This window comes from Hyaena hyaena, unplaced genomic scaffold, assembly GCF_003009895.1.
Source record: "Hyaena hyaena isolate Hyena2069 unplaced genomic scaffold, ASM300989v1 scaffold_310, whole genome shotgun sequence".
Classification (NCBI taxonomy): domain Eukaryota; kingdom Metazoa; phylum Chordata; class Mammalia; order Carnivora; family Hyaenidae; genus Hyaena; species Hyaena hyaena.
Genome location: NW_024080940.1, coordinates 642,868 through 665,801, shown reverse-complemented (window position 1 = coordinate 665,801; position 22,934 = coordinate 642,868). Strand labels below are relative to the sequence as shown.

General features: G+C 41.2%; 1 protein-coding gene across 2 annotated transcripts; it reads left to right on the top strand.

Annotated features, from left to right (window-relative positions):
• Window positions 1–1,894: 1,894 nt before the first annotated feature.
• On the top strand, window positions 1,895–18,497 carry AMACR (alpha-methylacyl-CoA racemase). 2 transcript variants are annotated; one of them, XM_039248277.1, is made up of 5 exons: window positions 1,895–2,212; window positions 4,482–4,625; window positions 5,605–5,765; window positions 10,235–10,421; window positions 15,780–18,495. In XM_039248277.1, the coding sequence occupies exons 1-5, from the start codon at window positions 1,966–1,968 to the stop codon at window positions 16,187–16,189; spliced, it is 1,149 nt and encodes a 382-aa protein (XP_039104208.1). In that variant the 5' UTR covers window positions 1,895–1,965; the 3' UTR covers window positions 16,190–18,495. The 2 variants fall into 2 exon arrangements, with proteins under 2 accessions (XP_039104208.1, XP_039104209.1); XM_039248278.1 differs by lacking the exon at window positions 4,482–4,625 and having other exon boundaries at window positions 15,780–18,497.
• Window positions 18,498–22,934: the final 4,437 nt, after the last annotated feature.

The window sequence follows — 22,934 nt, the reverse complement described above, 5'->3', positions numbered from 1 at the left end:
GTTGGTAAAGGCGACTTTAGCTATGGAAGGAGTTAAAAGCAGCTGGCTTGTGATCTTTAGTATATGAATGCCTTAGAAAGCTGAAGAAAAAGGCAGGTGACTCTCTTTGTAAGTTGTATCTCTTGTATCTATTTACCTTGGGTAAACAGATGAATGATATTTGCAAGAAGGAAGAGAATTTATCTATTTAATGCATTTAACAGGCTAGCCCTGGTTATAGGATTACTTATGCCGAATAAACCCAGAATCCAGGAAGCACAGATCCATAGCTAAGTAACTCCCTGGGATGTAAAATGAAGTCTGTTAGGTACCTGAAAACCTCATTGGAGATCTCAGCTGTAATCGTGGGTCAGAAGGTATGCCAGTTTGCTAGGGCTATAACAAAATATCATAACTCCCCACCCCCATCTTCTTTTTTTTAATGTTTATTTATTTTGGGGGGGTGGGGAGAGAGAGATTGTGAGTTGGCGAGGGGCAGAGAGACATGAAGACACAGACTCTGAAGCAGGCTCCAGGCTCTGAGTTCTCAGCACACAGTCTGACATGAGGCTCAAACCCATGAACTGTGAGATCATGACCTGAGCTGAAGTCGGATGCTTAACTGACTGAGCCATCCAGGTGCCATCCTCTCTCCCATTCTTCTTCACAGTTTTATTAGTTTGCTCAGGCTGCCATAATAAGGCACTACCGGCTGGGTAACCTAAACAACAGAAAAACATTTTCTCAAGTTCTGGAGGCTAAAAGTACAAGATCAAGGTATCTTCAAGTTTGGTTTCTTCTGAGGCCTTTCTCCTTGGCTTGCAGATAGACAGTCACATGGTCATCCCTCAGTCCTTGCTATGTCCTAATCTTTTATTGTGAAGACATCAGCCATATTAATTAGGACCAATCCATATGACTTCATTTTATCTTAATTACCTCTTTCTAAGCTCTATCTCCAAATACAGTCACATTCTGAGGTACAGGGGTGGGGGGAGGGGTTAGGACTTTAATATATGAATTCTGAAGGGAGATAATTCAGCCTCTATCAGGGGATATGTGTCCAATGTAGGAAGCAAGAGTCATGTAAGATTTTCCAGACTTCTGATTTGGCTGAGCTTTTCCATGATCTGTATCTTTGAGCTTATTACTTGATGCTGATTAATATCTCTGATTCAAGTGAATCTGATCCTGGCGGTTAGCTTAAGCTTTTATTTCTGTACTGTTCGTTAGAACACTAGACTGTAAGCAAATATGAAAAAATACCGTGTCAATCTGGATGTCTTCTGTAACATTCTTTGCAATTTACTTTCTTTTCAAGTTTTTAAAAAACACAAAACAAGAGAAGAGGGTAAGGAAGCATATGTCTTAAAAAAGGTACGGACACGGGCTGGACAAGGACAAGGAGATGCTGTGTCAATTAAACAAGGAGGCTATTAGACTGATGTGGGTCTGATGTCCTGGCAACCTACGAAGCAAACCAGATTCTAACCGTGTAAATGCCACAAAGTTATGAAACTGAAACTTAAAAACAACCCATCACAAACAGCCAAGTAGACTTTCATCTATCTAGAGCTAATCAATGGATTTATTTGTTTTTTCTCTATACAAGCCTCTCCCCTGCTCCTGGGGGTAGAATGCTCCTAACCACTTCCTTTTGGGTGCTGCTTGATTAGATTTTGCTTAAAAAAAAAAATCGTAAAATATTGAACAAGCTTCAGTTTATCTTTTAACATAAGATATGCAGAGAGGAAGGCAAGGAAAGCCGGCCTGAGTCAAGGGGCAGGCAACCCCCTGAAAGAGAAAGCCGCCAAGGGAAAGGAAAGCCGCCGATTGGACTAGGCCAGGAGGCGGGGCCCGGACCCTCCCGCGGCGCTGCTGCAGGCCCCCGGCTCTGCGCAGGCGCCGGAGCGACGGCTTGGAGGCCCGGCTTTCCCGGAGGGCCAGGGTTGTGAGACTTCTCCCTCGCTTGGAGAGCCGGGTCCAATGGCGTTGCAGGGCGTCCGGGTGTTGGAGCTGGCCGGCCTGGCGCCAGGCCCCTTCTGCGGTATGGTCCTGGCGGACTTCGGGGCCCAGGTGGTGCGAGTGGACCGACCCGGCGCCAGAGGGGACTTGGGCTTACTGGCCCGCGGCAAGCGCTCTCTGGCGGTGGACCTGAAGCGGCCGGAGGGGGCATCCTTGCTGCGGCGCCTCTGCTCCCAGGTCGACGTGGTGCTGGAGCCCTTCCGCCACGGTGAGCCCCTGGCGCCTCCGCGTTCCCCATCGGGGACCAGACCAGGCAGGTCCCCGCCAAAGACAGGGGCCAGGCCGAATGACAGGCTGCGCCGGCCACACGTATGCCCTGTTGCAACACGAACCCTTTCCTGTCCCTGCCTTTCTAGATTTTTCTGTTTCGTTTGCTGTTGTTGGTCATTCACCCCTTGAGATGACCTATACTTGGAAACTCAGGGGTTGGGGTTGCCCACGTTCTCATAGGCATTTCCGGCCCCTTCCCAGGATCCTCATTGTTTCTAATCACTTATATTTACGTTTCTTAATTATTTGGGAGCCACGAATCCTGTAAGACTCTAATGAAAGCCAAAGATTCGCTCCCTGGAAAATTGCATATAGGTACATAGTCGTTTTTCTACCATTTTGGGGGTTGGTGTACCCTCAAAAGCCTTCCTCAGACCCAGGCTGCCTTCTCTGCCGTGAACCCTGGTGTTCCCAAGCTCCAGCTTCAGTTCAGTTTACTCTGCTTCCTGGAGTCACTTTTTCCATTCCCACTGTTTTCACCTTTTATAGGCAGATGATGGCCAAATCTATAACTGTACCCCCGTCTTTTAGGGCCTTAGACCGCTGAAATACACAGACCCTGCACATCTCCCCACTTGCTATCCCCCAGTCACTGCAACTACTATAAATCCCAAAACAAGCACATTATCTTACCTCCGAAAATAGCGTCTCCTCCTATATTATTTCTCGGTAAATGGAACCAATACCTGCCCAATTGCCTGAATCTGAATCCTGTACCCCATCCATGGTTCCAAGTATTCTTTTGTTGTTGTTAAAAATTTTTAAATGTTTATTTATTTTTTAGAGAGAAAGAGTGTGAGTGGGGGAGAAGCAGAGAGAGAGGGAGACACAGAATCTGAAGCAGGCTCCAGGCTCTGAGCTGTTAGCACGGAGCCGGACTAGGGCTCCACACCAGGGCTCCAAGCTACCAGCCAAGAAATCATGGCCTGAGCTGAAGTCAGAAGCTTAACCGACTGAGCCACCCAGGTGCCCAGTGACTTCAAATAGTCTTAACTTCATTTGGTTTCAGTTATCAGGAATCCAGACATTCTTCCTCCTTTGCTGCTGTAGCTTCCTTCACATTGTCCTAACAGCCTTTTTAAACATGATGTTTGGGTCCAGCACAACTGCATCCATTCTCAGCTACCAGGCCAGTCAGGCTCAAGTACAAATCCAAAGCTTTGCCTGATATATAACAAAGTCAGTAAACGTTTGGTGAATGAATTGAATGTCTGTGAGGCACCAGGCATATTGATGTGTTAACTCATTTATCCACACAGCCGGATTGAAAGATTATAATAATTTAATACTTAGGATCATATCATAATTTAATAATGCCCCATTTAGAGATGGAGGCTCAGCATGGTTGACTCCAAGATCTTGCAATTAGAGGGAAAGTGGAGCTGTGAATACAGATGTAGCTGCCGGGTGAGAGGATTGTGGCTGCTGTTTAGGTAAGGGACTGGAGTTTTCCGTAATTTACTGTAGCTTTAGGAAGGTAAAGACTGTAAAATTATTATATAGCCTTTATTATTTTTAATCCCAGGTGATTAAAAATACTAGTTATCTGGATTTTGTGCAATAAATACTGTACTCATAAGAGCTCTTAGATGCTATTGTAGCAAATCTTTCCAAGGATATTTTGCTGAGCCTTTTGTGAAGGTGCCATGCTAAGCACTTTAGAGACCCATGGAAATGGATCACGTGTGAATCCTGCCTGAGGAGCTTCTAAGCTGATGGGGAAGATGAGGGAATATATACACACATAAGCACAGTGTGAGATAGAAGGTGGTGGATGATGATGTAGGCACAGAAAATGAAAAGACCCTAAAAGCTTTCACAAGTGAAAATTTTGGCCAAATTCAGCTCCAGGGTAACTCTTCCAGGAGAACAAGCCATTTCTAATAAGTTACTGAGGAGAGTATTTGGAGAACTATTAAGGCACTGACTAAAGGAATGAATGATCCACTATGGGGATTGCGGGAACTTAAGATATGCCTGAAGGGAATTAAGGTAGGGCTGGAAGGAAGTAGGATTCTGGGGGCAGAAGTCACACATTCCAGAAATGGTGGCCTCACTCTTTGTGTCCTTAATTATTGGAACATGCTGAACCCACAACAAACATCATCAGTATGACTTCGAAGAGTGCCACTTTAGACAGGATTGTACCTATCCTCAATTCCTCCCTCTTAAAAAAAAAAAAAAATCATTGTTCCTTTTCTCTTAAGGTGTCATGGAAAAACTCCAGCTCGGCCCGGAGATTCTGCAGAGGGAGAATCCAAAGCTCATCTATGCCAGGTTGAGTGGATTTGGCCAGTCAGGAAGATTCTCCAGGGTGGCAGGCCATGACATCAACTATTTGGCTTTGTCAGGTATGATGACAAAATAATTTCTCTACACTTTTTACTTTGTTCCCAGTCGAGATTTACAGTGACCCTAAAAAGAACTTTTAAAGGCAAAAATTTAAATATCTATCAGAATCAATAAGGAGAGCATGGCTGTTTAAAAAGGGTCGGTTTGTCATAGTACACTTATTCTCAACCCTCTTCCCCATCCTAACACATTTGAGGGATCATATACTCTCACCAGTAACATTTACTTACTACAGTTCTCAGGTGTGACCCTGCCAAGAAGTCAGAGCCTTGGTGGGTAACAGGGACGGGGTTCTATGATTCGAAAATGCTGAAATAGTTTGATCTGGACTCCCCTTTCTTTCCACCTCCGTTGAGAATCATTGCCTGAGTCACCATTTTAGACTTCTATGAGTATCTGTAGTTTTCAGGTCGTGTTGTCACTTTATTAGAATTTTTGCCTGTGAGAACATTAGAATGGCCTGGTCCCCAGAATTCTAAGAAACTGTGTTGTTGAGTAAAGGTCTCAAATTTTCTGTGAGTACACATTTAAAGATTGAGGATAAGAGTGTGGGTAGAATTGTTTTTTCCATCTATTTTAAAATAGAATCACTTTTCTTTTTTCTTGTGTTTGATTATTTTCTTACATCTCTAATAAGACTGGAGGTGGATTATACTGTCATTAAGCCATAAACTAAATTGCTAACAATAATTTTTTTTTCTCAAAACTCCGTGAGTAAAAACTTAGCAGTAAAATTCTGAAAGTGTTAGTTGGAATAAAGTTTTAGAGACAAAACAAAACAAAACAAGGAGCCTTGTTGGGGGGAAAGCCTGTTTATAAACATGCTAACCAGGTTTAGATTTGGAAAAACATCAGGTACTGGTTTTCACCATGTCAGCAACTAGAATGATTGGTTATTCCTCTTAAGATGTTTATGTATTTATTTAAAGCGACATTAAATTTACAGTTAGTGATCCCTGATTTCTTTACATGATGTAGGTGTTCTGTCAAAGATCGGCAGAAGTGGTGAGAATCCGTATGCACCGCTGAACCTCCTGGGTGACTTTGGTGGTGGTAGCCTCATATGCACACTGGGCATCTTGATGGCTCTGTATCAACGCACACGCTCTGGCAAAGGTCAGGTCATTGATGCCAGCATGGTAAGTGTTAATCAGGGGAGGTGGTGAGCCTACCAGTTTGTTCCAAGTATGATAGGCAGCTGCCTCAGATTGTTTTGTGAACAAGATAAGAGGTAAATGAGATGTGGAGTTTGAATCCAAATTATGAAGATACCCTTTTTATTTTTTTAAATAGCCTCATGTCCTTTAATTATCTTGTTTGTGGAATCAGTTTTCTAAACTTTTCATGAAAGTTCTGATTCCTTTGTTGGTTTTAACAATTTTCCCCTGCCATTTCTTGTGCTTAGAATACAGTTTTCAAGCAATCTTCATTAAAAACTGGGCTCAGAAAGGAAGTCTCCCTTAGCAGACAGAGAAGATTCTTAAGGGTGCTAAAGTAAAATTGGGCCAGTGTAGACCTCCCTGTTACATTTTGTAGCTTCATGAAGCTTCAGGTATTTCACTGTCCTGCACTGAGTAGGCGCCTTGTGTTACACTAGGCGCTCTCCCTGAACCATTTCTCCTAATCGTCAAAACACCAGTTCCACTTGGAATACTTTTTTAAGCATGAGGAAACTGCAGCATAGAAATTTGCCCAAGTTCTCACAGCCATTTGATAAGAGCCCAATCCAGCATTCTACACATTTGCATTTAGACAGATCTTTGGAGGGAGAATGAAGATGGATTTGAGGAAGCCAAGATTGGAGGCAGAGGGAGAGTTATTGGGTCATTGTTGAGAGATAAGAGCAAGTGCTAAGCTAATGGATGGTGGAAGGGGTCCGAATTTAAGGGACATTTGAGATGTAAAATTGCCAGGATTGGTGATGCCTTGGCAGTAAGGGGGGGAGGGAGGAGTCCAGGGTGGCTCCCCTGTTTCTGGCTTGGATGGCCTGGTGGATGGCCTCACTGGCACCTTGGGAAGGACAGCCAATGGAAGAGGAAGCATGGGTTAGTGATTAAGAGCATGGGTTCTGCCACCTACTTCCTCACCCCAGCTCTGCCACTGACTGGTTCTGTGATCTTGGGTAAGTTACTGACCTCCCTGTTTCTCAGCTTCTTCTTTGTGAAATGGAGACAATAATGGTACCTACCTCATAACGTTGCTAGAGAACTAAATGAATTGATCCATTGTTCAGTATGTTAACAGTGCCTGGCATAGAGGAGGTGCTCTCTAAGAATTTGGTGTTGTTTTTGTTATTGTAAGAGGGATTCAGCTTTATTGTTATTATAAGAGGGATTCAGCTCGGCTCATTTCAAGTTTGAAGTTTTTTTCACATATCCAGACAGGTATAAACACTCAAAATTTGAGACTACAAACAAGTTTTATTGTCATTTGGAAGCCACATGAGACCGTGTGGTCCTCTAGGGAGGGGGACAGAACACCATCTTTGAAGAGTGGGCAGAAGAGGAGAGGCAAGGGCACAAGGAGAGCCAAGTGGAGACTGTGGAGTGTTTCCATGAAAATGAAAGGTAAAGAAAGTGCTAAAACAAAACAGAACAAAACAAACAAACAAAAAAAGACTGGTCAGAGGGCCAGGTATCAGTAGAGAACTCAAAACTTTATTTTTTAATATTTTTAAAGTTTATTTATTGAGAGAGAGAGAAAGCGAGCAGGGGAGAAGCAGAGAAAGGGGGCACTCCCAAGCAGCCTCCATCTGTCAGTGCAGAGCCTGACATGGGGCTTGAACTCACGAACTGATCATGACCTGAACTGAAACCAAGAGTGGGAGGCTCAACTGACTGAGCCACCTGAGTGCCCCCTCAACAGTTTAGATCTGAACACTGTAAATTGGATTCGTCATTGGTGACCTGTTGCAAAAGCTATTTCAAGCCCCTCATCTTGGGGCCTTGGCTTATACTTCCTTCTCCTCACAGGCTAAACCCTGTACTATTTCTTCACCTTCTGATTCTCTTATCAGGATACATTCTCATTGTCCTTTGTGTCCATCTTTGAAGTGTGTGATTGATCTTTTTTTTTTTTTTTTAATATTTATTGTTGAGAGAGAAACTTTGTGCGCATGCGCATGTATGAGTGGGGTGGGGGTGCAGAGAGGGAGACAGAGGATCCAAAGCAGGCTCTGTGCTGACAGCAGAGTCCAGTTCAGGGCTCACAGACTGAGATCAGCACCTGAGTGAAAGTTGGACGCTTAACCCACTGAGTCACCCAGGCGCACCTGTGATTGGTCTTTCTATGTCCAGCTCCTGGCCCAGTCCCAGCAGCAGCACCAACTTAACACTTACTGTATGCCCAGCACAGGTGAGGGGCTTTAGATAGGTCTTCCGTCTGATCCACATAGCTCTCTGAAGGAGGTACGCTTACTCTCTTTTGGCGTTTGAAGACTTCCAGACTTGCGGAAGTTAACTGCCTTCTAAAGCAGGTGGCTGGAAGGGATCAGAAGCGCTGCACCTAGGCAACTGACACTTTCATGAATGTGAAAACTCAGAACACATGCTTTCAACCACTACCCTCTATGGGCATGGTCACAGTGGTCCAAAAGGAATGAGCTAAGAACTAACTTGAGACCTTAGGAGTTTTGAGGAGAATTTAAGATTAAATACTTATTTACTGATAATTTGAATAAGTCATCAATGATGTGTAATTTATTACATATAGTCAAATATAAATAAAAGATAATTGCTTTCATCAGACTGTGTCTAATCAGAATTACATGATGATAGTAGGGTGTTAGTATATGTGGAAATGCAAACTTGATTCAGGGTTCATGTTTGCATTAGGGTGGTGTGAGTGTTGGCTAATAACTCAAGGCCTAATGGATCAGTAAAGCATGGTATTCACTATTTTCTCATCTCTGGGAACCCTGTGATACAAATAGTTGTACAAGCTGATTAGTGGGAGCGGATATCTTATTCTTTTAGGCCAGTAGTTTGCAAATGTTTTTAGCAGCAGAATCAGGCCTCCCTGTGATGTTCTGGAGTTGACTCTTTGTAGTACTGTCTCCTTGGAAACTGTCAGGTTCAGAAAACTGTGGAACCTGGCATCTCTTTTGCTGTGTTTACCCTTGATCTGGGGAAGTGCACTTGACATGGGGTGGGATGGCTGTGCATTGGCACATAAGCTGTTCATATTGTTGGTGAGAACAATGTAAAGGGTTGGGAAGTCGAGGCTCCAGTTTTTCTGTATCAAAGATCTCTCATTCCTGTCAGCTAAGCAACATGTGGGTGAAGGAAAAGGGAAGCCACACATCTGAGTAGCCTCATGAGAAGGTGAGAATTGTAACTGTTATGTCTCTGTCCTCTATTCTTCTATGATCCCAAGTAAAGATAGGATTAAATTTGAGTCTCTTTGTTTCCTGAATGGGCCAAACTGATAGACCCATAGCTCTATTAGTGCATCTTTTTTCAGTTTACACATCAGTACATCTAGTATATAAAAGAGATTGTATGTGTGTATGTATATATATATGTGTATGTGTATCTATCATTGTAGTTGGATATCAGTCTCTGTATATGTATGTGTGTGTATGTATACGAGTAAATATGGGGACTCTAAAATCTGTGTAACCCTCTTTCAGAAAAAGCATCTTGTTAGGCCACTTACACAAATCTATACATCCTATTTGGTATGTATAGATGTCAGAGACATGAGAGTGTGCATGAGATTGCAAGTTAAAAGGGAAAGTTGGGATGTATCCAAAGATATAGCCAGTAACCATGAAAATTTCCATGGGCCTCCCAATTCCAACTATTTGACCTGAGGCTGCCTTGATGGCCTTCTCCCTGGGGTTCAAAAATCGTTAGGATCAAAAAGCCGTAAGGATAGGGAAGTAGTCTTCTTTGGACAGTCACATGCATCCAGCCTTGTGACAGCTACATCTGAGGATGTGAATCCATTCCTCTTATTTCAGAACTCAGTGGGAAGTTGGCATTCCCAAACTAGTTTGTCTGGACTCAGAAAACCTGTGTATCTGCCGCTTATATTATGTTTATTTTGTAACTTTCTAATTAAAGTTTAAATATTCAAATAAGCTTTCTTGAGCTTGGAGTCAAACTAGAATAAGCTAAATTTAACTGTAATGTGGTTTACCTTTAAAATGTGATAGTTTCATAGTATTTATGTGTATATGTTTATAGGTATTGAGATCAGAAGATTGATTTTTCCAAACCTCTTTGCTTTATTTTTAACTTTTATCCTGACAGTTTTTAATGTATATAATTATAGAGAGAATGTATAATGAACTTCCATGTACCCTCACTTGGCTTAAAAAATGATCAACATTTGGCAGTTTTATTTGAAAGGAAGAACAAAAGTAGTTCCTTTTAAGTCTTTTCTGAACAGTATTTTCTGAACCGAATAGTGGAGAAATCCTGTATCATAAACCTGTTCTAACCCACTTTCTTGAAATATCAAGAAGTTGTGTGATTATATACAGTCTTCCTGTGCTCTAAGAAACATTGTTACACAAATGTTAAAAAAAAATCTAAGCGGAAATGAATCCTGTTTTTATAGTTTAAATAATGGATTCATACTGTATTCTGTTTCTGTTCCACAGGTGGAAGGAACAGCATACCTCAGTTCTTTTCTGTGGAAATCTCTACAAATAGGACTGTGGGAACAGCCTCGAGGACAGAACATGCTAGATGGTGGAGCACCTTTCTACACAACTTACAGGACGGCGGATGGGGGTTTCATGGCTGTTGGTGCAATAGAACCCAAGTTCTACAAGCTGCTGATCAAAGGTAAGTAAATTCATGTGCCTCCCCGACTCGCTTCCCTTTTCTTGTGGGTGTTCCTTAACCTGTATTTTTGGGCCTTTTTAATTCATTATGTCTTTTATTATATATCCACTTTATGATTAACCTTATTATAGCTATCATTATATTGTGGGACATTCCCTTTATGTTTAAATTGACAGGTACTTTCACAAGTCTATAAAATAGCTCAGAGTTTTATAAACTAATCCATTTTGTGGGAGTTCAATTTTTTATTACATTTCATACTCAGTAGTGTCAGATATTAGTGTCGCCCTTGTGTGCCCACATCTTATCCTGAGAAATGAGGTGCTGGTTCTCCCAGTGGGATACCAGGGTACAGAGTGACTTTGGTGAATAAGATTTTGCTGGAATAATGTTATTATCACTTGCTGCTTTTACAGTTTACCTTTCTTGTAGATTCTTGTCTTATTTGCATGTGGCTACAAGTTAGGAGAATTTGTGATCTTTTCTTCCCTAATTAAATAATCGGACTAACATTATTTTGTTCTTGTAAAATGTTTGAACTTAAAGTTTACTTTACAGATAATTGAGTATCTGAGAAGTTTTAGAATATACAGTGAAGTAGTGTGACAAGCTGGTCATGGTGCATCTGTCTTTTCAACTTTGTTTGGAGTTTGATTGTTATGTTTGGTAGCTTTTCAGATGTAATATACTACTCACAGTTGTTTGCATATAGCTGAAATCATTGTTTTTTTCTAGCATCAGAAAGCATTTTATGATCAACAATATTAACTTCCTTAACTTTAGTTGGTAAAACATACAACAAAATGGTTTACATAGATCATAAAGGCTTTTCTGTTCCAAAATTAAAACTAAGAATGGAAGGTATTAATTAAAAAATAAGGACAGAACAATGCTGTTTGAGGGGCTGAATGGTGGGGTCAATACTCTTACCTCTGTGGTGCAGGGCCTTGGAAGGCAGCAGGGATATAGCTTGTATAGTTTGTACCTGACATAAACCTTGTATATTTATGCATTGTCTAGATAGAATTTAAACGTAATGATAAAATTGACTAAACTTCAGTCAGTTTTTTTTTCTTTTTTTTTTTTTTTTAAGAGCATGAGTGGGGCAGAGGGAGAGAGGGAAAGAGAATCATAAGCAGGCTCCATGATCAGCACGGAGCCCAACAAAGGGCTCCATCCATGTCCCTAGATCATGACCTAAGCCAAAATCAAGAGTCGGACGCTCAACGGATTGAGCCACCCAGATGCCCATCTGTCAGCTTTTTGTTATCATCATTCAGAGGCAATTCTAAATGACAATGATAAAATATACTCATTTTAAAATAATTTGTTAGGAGAGCCTGGATGGCTCAGTTGTCTGAGCATCTGACTTCGTCTCAAGTCATGATCTCATGGTTTGTGAGTTTGAACGCCTTGGCAGGCTCTGTGCTAACAGCTCAGAGCCTAGAGCCAGCTTCAGATTCTGTGTCTTCCTCTCTCTCTCTGGCCCTCCCTCACTTGTGCTGTGTCTCTTTCTCTCTCAAAAATAAATAACAAAAGAAAAGAAAAGAAATTTGTTGGTTTGAGTTCTAAACAATTGCTACAGCTACCATTGAGTTCTAATAACATATGTAAGCTCTATTAGCACATTTTAATTACTTATCCTTTAGTAAATATTGCATAGAAATTACTCAGAGAACTCCCAATTTTATGGTCTCACTCCAGTGTTTTCTTTTAAAATTTGTATAGTTCCAATATCCACATTGAGCTCTCTGTTACATCATGATTAATTTTTGTATATGGGGTGAGGTAAGGGTCCAACTTCATTGCTTTGCATATGGCTATCCAGTTTTCCCAGCCCTGTTTGTCAAAAAGGCTATTCTTTCTCCACTGAATGGTTTTGGCATCCTTGTTGAAAATCAGTTGCCCATAATTGTAAGGGTTTATTTTTGGACTCTCAGTTCTATTCCACTGAGGTACATGTCTATCCTTATGTCTGTTACCACACTGTGTTGGTCATTGTAGCTTTGTAGTAAGTTTGAAATTAGGAAGTGTGAGCCTTCCAGTTTCGTTCTTTTTCAAGATTGTTTGGCTATTCAGGTTCCATTTCCATATGTATTGTTTTTAACACTTATTATTTTTGAGAGAGACAGAGCGCGAGTCAGGGAAGGGTAGAGAGAGAGGAAGACACAGAATCTGAAGCAGGCTCCAGGCTCTGAGCTGTTAGCACAGAGCCCGCTGTGGGACTTGGACCCATGAACCATGAGATCATGACCTGGGATTTTGACTCAGCTGTGCTGAGTCTGTACATCAGTCTGGGGAGTATTGCCATCTTACCAATCTTAAGCCTTAATATCCATGAACATATGATGCTTTCCATTTATTTAAGTCTATAATTTCTTTCAGTGATACTTTGTAATTTTCAGTTCACAAAACCTGCACTTATTTTGCTAAATTTATACTGAATAATTTTATTATTTTTGATGCAGTTGTAAATGATATTTTGGTATTGTTCATTCTTAGTGTATAGAAATATATAGTATATAGTTGTTTTTGTATATTGGTCTTAATTCCTGCAACCTCACTGAGCTCATTTTTGTTCTAAGTGTGGATCTCTGAATTGATCTTGCTTGAGTTCCTTGAGATTCTTGGATGTGCAATTTTAAGTTTTCAACAAATTTGGGAAATTTTCAGACATTCCTCCTTTCTTCCCTCCTCCTTTCCTTCCTCCCCCTCGTCGTCATCGTCTTCACCTCCATCCTCATTTCTTCCTTCATCCATATCTTCCAATCCTCCTTCTCCTCCCCTCCCCCTCCTTCTCCTTTCCCTCCTTCATCATCTATATTGGGAACCAAGTAGTACTTTAATGGATTTGATCAAATACTGTCTTTATGACCTCTCCTAACTCATCTGCACCTGCATCAGGATGGTCAGTAAACCAGCTGAAAAAGCTCTCTGGCTCCTCATGCTGTCTCTTTCTGCTGGCTTTCTTCTGCATTTGACTTGGACATGTCATCAAATCCTTTCAAGATTTCCATTTGATTTTACTGGATTTTGAAGATGGATCATCACTCTCATTCAGATGGGATTCTTTGGAGAGAACTTTATTTTCAAAATAAGGGTTTTTATCAAAATAAAAATCTACTCTGTAACCTGATGTAATATCTTCAAATTCTGTCGCTTCAACTCTTGTCAAATAATGCAGTGCCTCTTCGTCTCCCTTTCCTTTTGACAAATGTTGTTACCCCATTGTGGGATCATTGCATATTTACAACATGAATTTTTGTTTAATATGTGCCTAATATTGTGTTACAGAGAAGTAAGCTTGATGGCATGTACTTAATAAGTATTTTGTGTAACTGTATGTATGTGTATGTGTTACATGTATTTATAAGATCGCTGTTTGGAAATCAAAACATACTTCCCCAACTTTTAAATAGTGTCTGAATCTGCAGGCCAGTCCTTAAAAGTCTGTTTCACTTAAAATACCAGGAATTTAATAATTGATTATGCTATGAAAACTAGCTGCAATCTACAATTGTATTTATGTGGGGGAGTGGTTTTAGAGTTCCATACAGGAATGTCAAGAGCACAGGAAACAGCCTATCCTAAACAATTGGTAGTTAGTCCTGTGGCCTTGGTCAGAGTCATGGGCAGGAAGGGAAGCTGTGGGCTGAGAAAGGATGATAAAACAGTGGAAAATCTGGAGTGTCAGGGGTAGGAGCTGGGGTCTTTTGATTTCTAGTATTTTTCCAGTATACAAGCTATAATCTGTGAGACCATTAATCTCAAATGTAATGTCTGTCACAGAGAGAACATATTGGATCCAATTTTATTTAGTATTCTGATTCTGACTTAAGAAAATGGTTTCAAAAGCATGCAAAGACATTTCTAACAGTAACTATGATCTACGTCACTATTTTTTGGCTAACTGGTTATTTTATTTGTTTTTCAATCACAGAGTTTGGGGTAATCAGGAAAAAGAAGCAAAGTAAAAGGCATCCTTAGGAACCTTTCTTTCTTTCTTTCTTTTTTTTTTTTTTGGTGGATTATAGTGATAAACCTGAGGTTATGGCTGCATGTTTTTCTTTGTATTTGAATGCGACCAATGGCTACAGAGGAAAATTTACTCGTTTACCCCACAGGTATCTTTTCACAACTATCCAGAACTATGAGTTCTTCTTATTATCTTACATATCCCAAAACCCTAAGAAGGGCCTGCAGTATTCATGTCTCCCTTCTTCTGTAGGGATTTTCTTCTTCAAAGCAGCTTACAATTAGTCATTGCTCTTCTACATGGTAGAGAAGGAAAGGATGATCCAAGTGAGCATTATGAGGTTAACTTGACTGAACTTATGCAAAATGACATGCATGAGAAGGTCCTTTCGTTATTATTCTAGTCAAAGATCCACACGTAAAACCCCTCTTCCACATGGGAATAGAAAATGACATTTACACCAAACTCTAGTAAAGTAGCCTTTTGGGTGTGATATAATCAGCTCTGGAGTTCAGGTGGATTTGCAGGGGTAGGTGCTTGTAGTTAATAAAGGAAGCACAGAGCAGGTCCGGGGCCTGATGAGCCATCCTTTCTGTTAATTCCCCAGCTGGATACTTTCATCTTCTCTCCACCATGTGTCGATGGGCCTTTCGAGGTCTCCTTCATGCCTGACACAGAAGTCTGTGTACCCCACTCATGATTTGGCTTGTGAATCACTTTCTGTCCTGTTTGTTGTAGGAGCAGTTTGTTGTGTTGGGCCTTTGGTGACCTTACAACTCGTTCATTCCTAGTTCACAGCAGTTTTGTAAGAGGGTAATGGGTCAAATATCATTGCTTGACTAGAGCTCTTTTGTTTGTCTAGAATAAACAGAGGTGAATAGTACACATAAAATTGCAGTCTTGAATTTAATCATTTATCTTCAGATTTCTTCCCTAACAACTGGGCTAGTTGTGTGTAAAGTTGTTTCAAACTTTTATCTTTGTAGGGTTTGGGTACACCGTATAAAATGTGGGGTTATTTGAATTCAGTACGACAGATAGTAATATCCTGAGGAACTTTCTTTTTGAAAACCTTCTCAGAGAAAAACTCAATTTCTGGGAACTAGACCTTTACAAATAGACTACTTTTGATGAAATGTAAATAATAAAATCTGGGCAGTGGGAAGTCTGTTTTAAGTCCTGCTACCCGATTGATTACCTTTGCCCTTTCCAGCTGTTGGCTCCAACTTCAAGTTGAGTTTGAATTTCTTCTCTTGACCCATTTGAGAAACCCTTGTAGAAAATCCTATTTGCAACACTGGGGTGAGGTCAAAACTTATTTTATTGACTATAATCACTCTACCCAAAGCATAGTAATTTAAGAAATTGTGTTTTTATCTCAGGACTTGGGCTAAAGTCTGATGAGCTTCCTAATCAGATGAGCATGAGTGATTGGCCAGAAATGAAGAAGAGATTTGCAGATGTATTTGCAAAGAAGACCAAAGAAGAGTGGTGTCGGATCTTCGATGGCACAGATGCGTGTGTGACTCCAGTTCTGACCTTTGAAGAGGTTACCCAGCATGATCATAACAAAGAACGGGGCTCATTTATCCGTGACAAGGACCAGGGTGTGAGTCCCCGCCCTGCGCCTCTGCTGTCAGACACCCCGGCTCTCCCTTCTTCCCAAAGGGATCCTTTCGTAGGAGAACATACTGAAGAGGTACTTCAAGAGTTTGGGTTCAGTCAGGTAGAGATCAATCAGCTTACCTCAGATAAAATTATTGAAATTAATAAGGTAAGAGCTAATCTCTAAATTCCAGGCCTCACAGCTCAAGTGAGTTGAATACTGCATGTTCAGTATAGAATAATACATAAAATTGTATGTATGGAAACATGAAGAAACGGTATCAGAGTAGATCAGCTATTCTAATCAAGAAACAGGACTTGGTACACAGTAATGATTGAATTCCGAAAATGGTTAACATCACGACTCATGATTTAGGAATGTTTTTAGTTTACTGCCTAAATTGTGGCAGTTTTTCTGCTTCTCAATCCACTTGATAGATTATATTTTTAATATTAAAAGTTTAATAATGTATTTTAAATGAATGAATATAATGCTTTGTATTAAATAAAGCCTTTCCCCCTCCCCTAAAGTTTACTTCTGCTTTTAAGTTTCTGAAAAGCTTTTAAGAAAAGTCCTTCAGATAGCACTTAATAAGCAATTTGTGACTCATTGAAATAGCTTTGGCTCTGTTTACCAAAATGAACTCCTTGGATAGAAAAGTCTGATCCTTTTAATGTGGTAAGAAAATCTTTCAGCCAGTGTCTTGGAATTAGAATTTTAGAAAAGGCTCTTGATGTTTCCTTCAGAGAACCCCCACTGTGCATCTAGACTACATCCTAGAGCCTGGCTCTGTGTGGCTGCCTCTTAGCATCACCCGCCATGTCTCTTAGGAAATGGCCATCTGTTAGAAAGTCCTGCTAGACTCTTCCTCTTCTTACAGGTCTCTGGCCTCCATTCCCATCACATCTGCCTCTGTCCCCAGTAGGCCCATGGCTTACCCCTCACTTCATTCAGAGCACTGCCCAAATGTCACCTTAGGGAGTACCCTTTCCTGACCCCGCCCTAAAGTGGCAGCCACTTTATCACTTGCTTTCCCCTCTCCCCTTTCATTTTTATTCACGTGTTATGACTGACATATTGATTAACCCCAGCCCTCTTAACCAACTCTTTCGTAACCAGTGCACACTAGAATGGAAGCTTTAGGAAGGGCTTTGTAGGTTTTATTCACTGTGAAATCCTCAGTTCCTGGATCAGTGCGTGGCCCACAGTGGAAACTTTGTAAATATTTATTAAAGAAGTGAATCTCAATAGTGAAGTGCTGTCAGTGTCCACCTTCATAGCTCCATACCCATCCCGTTCCCAACGTCCATTGCTGCCTTTATTCAGACCCCTATTACCTCTTTCCTGGACCACTGCTCAACTTGTCTACCTGACTTTCACCTCCAGTACCACTGCCTTTTTTTTTTTTCCTTAAACCTGTTACTCTATGAGTAATCTTTACCACATCAAACTGGTCTTTTCTTCATGTAAAATTCAATGGTCTCCCTTTTTTTTTTTCCTATGTAACAAATATAAACCCATTTATGTAGCATATTAACCCTTTTTTATAATAAGACATCTACCTACCTGTCCAGTACCACCTTTATTCCCCAGCACTTTCTATTGGAGTGCCTTAAGTTTCTAATTGTGTGATGGTCTCTCTTGCTTCCATTCCTTTCCATATTCTGTAGCATTTTCCGGGACTAACAGTACTCTCAGCCTCTTTTGCTCCAGCTTGTTGATTTAGCAAATTTCGACTTGGCTCAAACAGCCTTCTTTGTGATACTTCTGGTGTTTCTCAGCCCTATGGCAATTTTATACAATGATTATGGAATTTGAGTCAGATATCAATTGGGTTCAAATACCACTCACTCACTGTGGTGTCCAAGACAATGCCTGTGACTAGGTGCTCAGTAATTGTTTGTTCTAAGGGGTCCTTCCTCTGTTTCCATTGCACTTTGTACATATCTCCAAGGATAGTTATTGCTTTTAGTGTAGTTTACATAACTCTTCACTAGGTCATAAGCTCGTAGAGTAGTTGCTCTAGCACACAAGAGAACCGTCTGGAGACACTGTTAAAATACAGATTCCTAGGCCCGACCCTAGAGATTCTAATGCAGTGTGTCAAGGGCAAGACCCATGAATTTACATTTTTGCCAAGTTTCCAAGTGATCTTAATGCTTCTGGTTCAAAGACCACACCTTGAGTGGCACAGTCCTAATAGATAAGAACAGAGTCTTTTTCCTTTTGCTACTCTCATAATAGGTGTTCAAAAAATATCTATTGAAGGGTTGATGAGGGAAAGAACAAAAGTCAGTTGGGAAAAATCTGTAAATAAGCAGATGGGCTAGCTCAAAATATTGATTTCTGTGATTGATTGACTTTATACCAAATGCTTGAATGAAAAATTCGTTTTTGTAGTGTATAGTTTTTAAAGAATACATGTATGTAAATAAGGCTAATAGATTTTGTTAATGACCCATACTTTTCTTCTGAAGAATCTAAGACCCTGTGCAGAAAATGCTACACTTCCTCTTTGGTTATCTTTTGACAAACTGTAGACTTAGAAATAGGCAAAGCAGTAGGTGAGAAGAACATAGGAGGCTGTAAGGAGGATGGAGGAGAAGCAGACAGTTGAAGATGGCAGATTTGAGTGGAAGGCAGATGATACTCGTGAATACATAGGAATTTTATTCTTGCATGTGTAGTTCAGTATACACTGATTTACACTTTCTTTTGATCCTACAATGTAGGAAGCGATGGGATGCTACACACTGTATGGTGATGAATCAAATGACATGGAACAAGAGGCATCCAGGCCTCTTTATGCACATTTTAGGCTTCAGTCACAATTACATTGCACTTTATAATTTGAAAATACTTTTACCTATGTCACATTTGGATGCCTTCAACTGCAAGTAACAACGTCCAAAACATGAAACATTTTCGCTCGCATACCTCGAATAAAGAAGGATGTTGAGTTTTAGGGTCACTTGAAACCAGTCACCCAGACTCTATTTCCCTGCATTCTCGTGGCTCTGCCAAATTGCCATCCTCTATATACTCACTTTATCCTCAGCCTGGTAACAAGTTCTGGACCTCATACCCACACACAGGGACATCCAGAAGGAGAGATGGTCTCAGGAACACTCAGCAAATCTTATCTTGTGTCTCCTTTGATGGAATTAAGTCCTCCACCAGTGTCTATCAGAGAAGGTAGGGTCATCCTTGGAGAAAACCAGCCTTATTCTGGAGCTCCCCTGGACTCAGCTTTCTGGAAGCACATGGACGTGTGAGGAAGGGGTGGATTCATCAATCTAATCCAGGTCCCATCCTGATGCACAATGGAAGAGTGGACAATGGATGTTGGGTAGGCAGCCACAAATGTACTTTAAGTACAGTATCCCAATTTCTCTTCAACAATCACTGTGGGGGGCGCCTGAGTGGCTCAGTCGGTTAAGCGCCCGACTTTGGCTCAGGTCATGATCTCATGGTTTGTGGGTTCTAGCCCCTCATTTTGTTCTCTGCCGACAGCTTAGGGCCTGGAGCCTGCTTTGGATTCTCTCTCTCTCTCTCTCTCTCTCTCTCTCTCTCTCTCTCTCTCTCCCCCCCCTCCCTCCCCCTTCCTCCCTCCCTCCCTTACTTCCTCCCTCCCTCTCCTTCACCCTCCTTCTCTTTCTCTCTCTGCTCCTCCCCTGCTCATGCTCTTTCTCACTCTCAGAAATAAATAAACATAAAAAAAAAAAACAATCACAGGGATAGTCGAGGCAAGTTACTTCTTTGTACAGATGAGAATACAGGGCTCAGATGGTCTTAAGCCTTCTTAGTTCACATCTCCCTTTGTGTCTGAGTAACTTTTTCATGGTACCCCTAGGCCAAAAGAAATATCTAACCAGTCCATTTATAAAGAATTAGGTCTCAACACCTTAATTACTTATGTCTTAACAACTAATTAGCTGTTCAAAAAAAGTACACATAAATTGAGAGAAAGCATTCTTTTAATTTCATTTTTAACACTCTTACTTATGGGTCATATATGTGTTGGACACTGTGAGGCTTCTCATGCCTTGGAATCATATTGGGCACCACTACCCTCATTTTCTGTTCCACATCTGTTTTCATATAATACTTGCTTTTTATCATGATTGTGGGAAATCCAGCCTCACAGAGATATGTAATCATTGAATAGATTGTAGTGCAATCTTATGTTGAAAGGGTGAACTACCTCACTGGTAGTTCATGTGGTATCTGACAGATGTTGAGTTTCACTCTGTTTACTAACTTCCAAACTTTAAATATCCCGAGGGACCCCTTTGAGTTCATTGCGGTGCCCTGGGACATCTTGGTGCACAGGACAACCAATTGAGTAGGAGAAGATATTTGCAAATGATATATCCAATGAAAGGTTACTATCCAAAATATGTAAACAATTTATACAACTCAACACCTAAAAAAGAAGTTATCCAATTAAAAGTGGGCAGAGGACCTGAACAGACCTTTTTCCAAAGAAGACAGATGGCCAACAGACACAGGACAAGATCCTCAATATCACTCATCACCAGGGAAATACAAATTAAAACCACAATGAGATAGTCACCTTATGGCTGTCAGAATGGCTAAAATCAGAAACACAAGAAATAACAAGTGTTGGAGAGGATGTGGAGAAAAAGGAACCCTTGTGCACTGTTGGTGGGAATGCAAACTGTGCATTCAGTGCAGCCACTGAAGAAAACAGGATGGAAATTCCTCAAACTAAAAATAGAATTACCTTATGATCCAGTAATTCCACCACTTGGTATTTACACAAAGAAAACAAAAACACTAATTTGAAAAGACATATGCATCCCTATGTTTACTACAGCATTATTTATAATAGCCAAGATGTGGAAGCAACCCAGTCAAGATGGATGAAGACCTATGTTTGTGTGTGTGTGTGTGTGTGTGTGTGTGTGTGTAATGGGATATTATCAATGAAAACATGAACTTTTGGGGCACCCTGGTTAGCTCGGTTGGTTAAACGTCCGACTTAAGGTCTTGATCTCATGGTTCATGAGTTCAACCCCTGTGTCAGGCTCTGTGCTGACAGCTCAGAACCTGGAGCCTGCTTCAGATTCTGTGTCCCCCTTGCTCTCTGCCCCTCCCCCACTTGCACGCGATCTCTTTCTCTTTCAAAAATAAGCATTAAAAAAAAAATAAAAGATAAACTCCTGCCATTTGTGACGACATGGATGGAGCCATAGGGTATAATCCTAAGTGAAAAGGTCAGAGAAAGACAAATACCATGATTTCACTCCTATGTGGAATTTAAGAAACGAAGTAAAAGGGAGACAAACAACAACAAACCCAGACTTTTAAATTCAGAGAACAAACTGGTGCTTGCCAGAGAGGAGGTGGCTCGGGGGATGGGTAACCTATCAATCAGCCAGTCAATCAGGAAATTTAATATAGAGAAATACACTGGTCATAAGGATGCTGAGAATCCCAGGGGACAGTGAGGCAACCCAGATATAAGCAGCAATGGGAAGCCAAGACCACTCCTATGGGTGAGGGACAATGGGTAAGGCAGTGTTACTGGGATCCTAAAGCTAAGTTTGCTTGGTGGAAGCCAAACCCACCATAGAGATACAGCCATTATCCATCACAGATGGCTCAGGAAGGAGAAATAGAGGGAGGAAAATACCATGATCTTCTCTCCTGCCCCCAATGCCTTTCATTGGCCAAATCTACCTAGAAGCAAGGGAACCTGAGAAATGTAGTCTCATTGTTGCGGACAAAATGACACAAAGGACAAGACACACCACAAAAGACAGACACAGACACAACTCCGGCCGGAGGAACAATTCTACGCAAGCCCCTCTTGCGGTTTATTTTATACCCGGCTGTAACTGGATACAAACTGAAATCTACAAGCTGCATTCCTTTACCAATTAAGGGCCAGTAGCCAAACACATTTCAAGGACGGGGGGGAGCAAAGGGAGGAAGCGACCACAACATGTTTACTAAGAGGCCTGCTCACAACTCCAGCCTTCTCCTTACTTCTAAGGAGGGCATGTTCCCTCGTTTGCAAGCGGACCATTAAACTCGGATATTGTGTGCAGGCCTCCTGGCAGAGCATCCTGTATGCAGGCATGCTTTGCCCAGGCAGGGAGCCCCGTGTGCAGGCACATCCCCACGTCCCTAACCACGCTTTCTTGTGGTCACTGTCGGGCTCCCACACTCATGATACAGAGCATATGAGGAGGAGCAGGGAATGGACCTGAGCAAACAGGTGGTTGACTGGCACTACAAAATGTAGTGTGTGCACTTTATTCACTCAGTAATTCCTTTAGCAAATATTTATTGAGGACCTAGTAGGTGCCGGGTATCATACCAAATCTGGGGACACCACAATGATGGAAATGGACCTGATCACTGCTCTTAAAGGGACCAAAGACTAACAGAAGAAATAGAATAAACACAGAACTATCTAGTTATAAAATGTGTTAAATGCCATGAAGGGAAATACCACAGTGCTGAGACAGGCTAGTGGTTGGAGAAAGGGCTCAGTCTCCCATGACTGTTAAGTCTAGTTAGCTGATTCCTGAGGTGTGTGTGTGTATAGAAACATGTTCAGGAAAATACAGAATATTTATATCTAGAGAAAGTTTAGAAAATATTAATGTATTCATATTTGGACTTAAGACCTGCATAATACAGTTTTATTATCTCAAAGCTGTGTATGCGATTGTGTGTAATAGTGTGTGTGTATATGTGTGTGTGACAGAAACAGAGGCAGAGAGAGAACAGAAAGAACAGAGAAAGATTACTTTAGACAAACATACTAAGGAGCCAGAGGGCTCACAGCGGCTAATCTCCCTCAAGCTTTTCTGACCCCACCCCCTTCCTCCTCATCATAACTTGTGATCTTAGAAGCATAAAAGAAATTGAGCCCCTCCCCCAGCTTGGCCATCTC

Coding starts and splice junctions, on each gene's coding strand:
- AMACR (XM_039248277.1), top strand. CDS start 1,966: ATGGCGTTGCAGGGCGTCCGGGTGTTGGAGCTGGCCGGCCTGGCGCCA. Junction 4,626..5,604: donor CAACTATTTGGCTTTGTCAG/GTATGATGACAA, acceptor TACATGATGTAG/GTGTTCTGTCAAAGATCGGC. Junction 5,766..10,234: donor AGGTCATTGATGCCAGCATG/GTAAGTGTTAAT, acceptor TCTGTTCCACAG/GTGGAAGGAACAGCATACCT.